The 5,260-nt window shown below is 39.4% G+C and overlaps 1 protein-coding gene across 1 annotated transcript in view; it reads left to right on the top strand.

Annotated features, from left to right (window-relative positions):
• Window positions 1-1,538: 1,538 nt before the first annotated feature.
• Window positions 1,539-5,260, top strand: part of LOC110030723 (SEC12-like protein 1) — a 38,346-nt gene continuing 34,624 nt past the window's right edge. Inside the window, exons 1-2 of the mRNA XM_020733608.1 lie at window positions 1,539-1,722; window positions 1,809-1,906. Of these exons, the coding sequence (XP_020589267.1) occupies window positions 1,567-1,722; window positions 1,809-1,906 (254 nt within the window). The 5' untranslated portion in view covers window positions 1,539-1,566. The remainder of the gene's footprint in view (window positions 1,723-1,808; window positions 1,907-5,260) is intronic.

The raw sequence follows: 5,260 nt of genomic DNA, 5'->3' as shown, positions 1-5,260 counted from the left end.
ACCAAGAGTACACATTTCTATCTAATGACCACTTCGTTAGAATCTTTAAGGCAGATTTTAACAATGGCAAATCCAGTCCAATCTCCAAATACGACAAAACTAAAAAGTCGCAAGAGAAATAGAGGCGCGAACAGGCTTACCATCCTCGATGGTTTCGGGTAGGAGCGGAAGAAGGAGAATGTTGTATCACTAAGGAGATATCGTCGTTGCCTTCCCCCAATTAACAACGCTTATCCTGTCACTGCCTTCCCATACGATGGTATCGCAACGAGTTCGGTCACCAGAGCAATGGTTTTGGGCAAAATCGAACTAGGGCTGGGGAGGAGAGATGGGAAATGCGACAGGTGAGAGAGTTCGGTCACCAAAGCGTCGGTTTTGGGCGAGATGGGAAGAGGGTTGGGCAGGGGAAAATGAGGAATGCTGGAGGATTCGGTCATCGGAGCGATGGTTTTGGGCGAGATGGGAAGTAGGGCCCGATCGGTTATTTCTGGCAGAAGATAACAAAAGGCCTGCGGTTTCTTTTTTATGTTTTGGCGGCACTTAAAATTTACCTAAACCTGCTTTATATCTCTAATTTCTCTATAATCTATCTTTAACTTATGTAATCTATTTATAACCTACAAATATATGAAAATAGAAGTGTGAAACTTACTAAAATATACATATTGGTTATTAGAAGGTTACATGGGTATAACGCGGATGTAACCCCAATACCCTCTGAATAAACTTTATACAATATTGGTCCTCATTAAACCCCTGATCCAAAACTATGTCAAAATTCTTGATATAATAATTTTTTTTTCCTTTAAAAGAATGTTGTTGAAGTTTTTAATAGTCCAAATTTGTCGTGTGAGTCATGCTCGAATATCAGGAGTGGTAGGTACTTTAAGCGAGAGAATTAAAGAGACATAAAAAGAGATAAAAATAACATGCATAGACTTGCATCGTAGGGGCGAACTGGAGTATCTCCGGTCTCTTCGACTAATTTTATTTATAAAAAAAGTCTTACATTGAAAAGCGACGAGAGAGTTCTCCATACATGAAAAATCAAGAGATAAGAGCTCATTTCTTAAATGTCATAGACTCTCTATTTATAGAAGAAAAATGAACAAACTTTAAAATCACATGCTTGCCCATACTTTAATGTTGAATTACATGTTATTATTATCTTTTTAACAACTTTCTACTTCAATAAGAAAGTTACAAATTTTTATGCTTCATTTTTATAGTTAATATTTTATTGGGATTTAAAAAGTCATTATAATATTTTCTTATAGTCCCTGCTTTAATAGAGGATTATATTTTATGCAATTGATTTTTAAGACATTTTTATCCTCTAATTTTTTCATGTGAACTATTAAATTATATCGAAATTTGTGCAAATCATTTTTTTTTTTTTTGTGACAATAAAACTTATTTGTTCCCCATAAAAGTTTTAAAACAAAATACTAAATAATAATTAATTATTTTTTTGTCTTATTACTTGTGTTGAACAAAACACAAGATTTTTCCGGGAACCAAAAAATAAATAAATCATCAGGGTTGAAAAAAAACAAAAATTCGAGAATGGAGAGGGGGAAGGAGACATGTGCGTCATGGATCCGCCGGCCGGAGAACCGTGTGCTGGTCATCGTAGGTCAGCCTAGGAGCGGCGCCTCACCGCCGTCCCTTGAGGTCTTCTCATTCGAATCCAAGACCGCCTCGCTATCGAGCAATCCCCTTGTTAGTCTTCTTAGTTTTCTGTTTCTCCTAATTCTACTTTCGTTGTATCTTCTGAGATTACCATGCGTCTTCCTTTATTGTATCAGGTAACGTTTGCGATGGGAGAAGAGGATGGGGAACCACTGGGCTTTGCAGTACATCCCAGTGGAGAGGAGATTGTTTGCTCTACAGCCAATGGCTGCAAGTAAGTGTAGTTTTATTCTGTCTTACGAGGAATAGTTGGTCCTTTCTTCCTGTTTTTTACACCTGCGGTCGTTTTACTGAGGGTCGATTTAGATTGGAAATTAATGGCTGTGGATGAATTATTTCCCTACTGCGAATGCTGTGTGATAGGAATGTGCACTGAATAACAGTAATTTGAAGTTTGGGATTGGTTCGCAGTTAGTGAGCAATTGTTTGTTGGAGGTGCTTTCTTGTATTGCATGAATATTCTCAATTTTAGTGGAACTTAGAATGAATAGAAGTACGTCTATCCTCCATTATTCCCTATTTTCTCTCTTGTTTTTGGAGTTGAGGTGCCTATTTAACCTTCTCTCTCTCTCTTCTTTATTCTCTCATTCCTTCTGTAGATTTTTCTTCAAATTCTCTTCCCCACTTCAACATCTTTTAGATCTCCAATCTTATCACCCCAGCATCAATCACCAATGATCCATTACCTCTAATCTTCAACCTTCGTTCACCTTAGCAACAATCATTGATGGCCCCCAATTTTGCCGCCTTCTAGATTCTTTTTTTTACATGACCAAGATCTTGTTGATGGACTCCATAACTAATGACTCAGTGATCACAACAGGTTGTTAAAACCTCAATCAATGCCACCTCATCTCAATTCCAATCACCAAAGATTGCCTATAGCGTATTGTCATCAAAACCTTTTTCTTCTTCTGCTTCCAGTTAGAACCATCAAACTGATCTGCATCGACCACCCTAGTCTTTTGTTGGAAAATCACCTGGCCAACTGTGAGAGCAGCACAACCTGCCATAGATTCAGTCACAGAATTGAGTTCTCCTCATATAATTGTTACTCAACCCACCCTACCTTAGCATGAGAAGTAGGAACAGAAGATTTCAAATGTAAGGGCTCAAGAGTTGTATTGTCGGAACCCACCTCTATATGCAGCTCTCGCTTAGGATGTGCCAAAAGAAGACTGATACTTATTCTACCAGAATGTTTTGTGGAATGACAACACCGACATGATCGACCCACCGGGGGATTTGACGTCGTGCCATGAGAACCAAAAGCTTCGACGAATGATATTGAAGCTCCCCAACTCGGGAGACTGGCACGGGAGCAGATACGGGAGCGCGGGAGCGGGGTCTCCCGCAACTGGAACTTTTGCTAGTGAACCGGCCGGCCCAATTGAGGCCGGTCTAGGGTAAACCCAAATCAAGCTGCCTCGGGATGGGATTTTGACAAGGCGGGACTGCCGCCCGCCCCTCCACTCCTTCCTTTTTTTGCTTTTTCTTCATTTGGAAGTATTTTAATGTCTAATTTCTGAATATTTCTTGCCTCTCCACCCCTTTCTTTTGTGCGGTAGTTTCATTCTTTATCTCTTTCATTTCTTCTTCATGTAAGTCTATTTATTTGTTCTTTTAAGAGTTTAGATAGAGTTTTTGTTGTATTTGCTTTCAGATTTCTTGTGTGGACTCCTTCTCCCTTTTATAGGGTTGTATTAGAGAAGGTGGTGGTGCTCCGACTATATCCTACTCTGAGGTAGCGATTTTATCTTGCCTTTTTTCTTCCCTAAACCTTCCCTTCCCCCTTAGTCGTCGGCCACTCCGATCCTTCCCCAACCACCTCCAACCCATTTTTCAGTCGAACAACCTGCTATCCAGCCTCCCCAAGCTTGCTGTCCAGCCCTGCAACCCGATGTTTTGCAGCCAAACCTTCTGCACAACACTCTAGCCTTGCTGTTACCGCCACGGGACAACAAACCTCTGATGTTCCTGCCATATCTGCCCCAATTTTCTATTGTCGTTGCACAGGACAGCCAGCCCCCTAGCTGTTCCTGCAATTTCTCACCGTACCTTTGCTGCCGCCACCCCCGCTAGCCATCCCGATCCTTCTAGCCAGCCTTGACCACCCTATGAATACACTTGAGAGGTGTTTTCTTGTGTCGTTTATGTTTGTATTGTTATTTATTATTGTGTTGTGTTGTAACCCTCTCCTTACATTAATAAAAATGGCCATTATGTTTCCCTCTGTTTACCCATTTAGTTTCAGTATCAGTGCATTTTTCAAGAGCTGTACCATGGGAACTGAAATTTACAAATTGAAAATTGTTGAATTCAAGATTTCTTAGGTAGAACTGCCATGATTGGATTTTTTTCATATCATGAAAGCCTTTTCTTATTGTTATTAGTTCAGGTTTTGTGTTGTTATATTTTGTTTCTAAAGCATATATTCATATTCATGCGTTTCTAAAGGTATTGTGGATGCATGTCTGAAGTGTCGCGGAGCAAGCTATTCTTGGTGAAAGATGTAAACAAAATTAAGAATTATGTCAATAACGAGCCAAATCGCTCAACCAAAGATATGGGATGCATGATCAGATACTATAAGATAAAGGGATACTTCGTCCTGAAATTATGTACGATGCAATCTCTGTGGATACAATGGATTAAAAATATATAGTTATATATGCATATGCATAGTGCATGCACGTTCATGCTATTGTGTAGCTTCATATGAGCCCATTCTCTTTATGCTGGTTTGAATATACAATATTTACCGATCCAATTTTACAGAGCCATACTGATATCACGTAGGATAAGCCTTTACTAGATTGAGCTATGTAACTATGTTAACGTGTTGTCAATCCTCTATTGCACATTTGGTTTAGAGGACAAATGTTTGCCAAGTCATAATTTTGATTGATAGTAAATCAAGCTTTTCTACCTAACTTTTAAGTGCATTTTGGTCTGTACTTGTTCACATCAGAAATTTTTCTATTTTCAGTAGTAAATTCTTAAAGATTGATGTGAGACTGTGGCTTGCGTACTTTGTGGGCTGATGCAGATGATCACTATAGTTTCTTAATTTTTTTTTAGTGACTCTTCATGTTTTCATCCTAAACCAAAAAAGAGAAGAATTGCTTGATTGAAGATTTAAATGCATATCTATTTTGGTTTACTTTTTTTTCCTTTTTTTTCCTTTTTTTTTTTTTGCTTGCTGTTGACCTCATTTTTAGTGAGGTCTTAGTCTCCTACTCTTAGAACCTATAATCTAGCCTTATGAGTTCCTGGTTGACCATCCTAGCGGACTAGTAATGGAGCCCACCTCCCGTAGAACTTCAAGCCACTTCTTGACTCATTTCTGTGAAGAACTCGCATGAGTGGTTCCAAGCACTCAACTTTTAGTTGCAAGGGCTAAGGACCAACATGTAGAGGGCCCGAAAATGAGTTCCCATAGGATCAGATGACGATAGGTGAACCCTTTGTGACTCGATTACTTGCGAACGACGCACTTCACACACTCACTGCATCACACACGATTTTGACTTAAATCGACTCGCCCGTCGGCGAACTCGTCCGGATG

This window comes from Phalaenopsis equestris, unplaced genomic scaffold (genome assembly GCF_001263595.1).
Source record: "Phalaenopsis equestris unplaced genomic scaffold, ASM126359v1 Scaffold000755, whole genome shotgun sequence".
In the NCBI taxonomy this organism is placed as follows: Eukaryota; Viridiplantae; Streptophyta; class Magnoliopsida; order Asparagales; family Orchidaceae; genus Phalaenopsis; species Phalaenopsis equestris.
The sequence above is the reverse complement of the archived record's forward strand: the minus strand, read 5'-3'. Positions and strand labels throughout refer to the sequence as shown.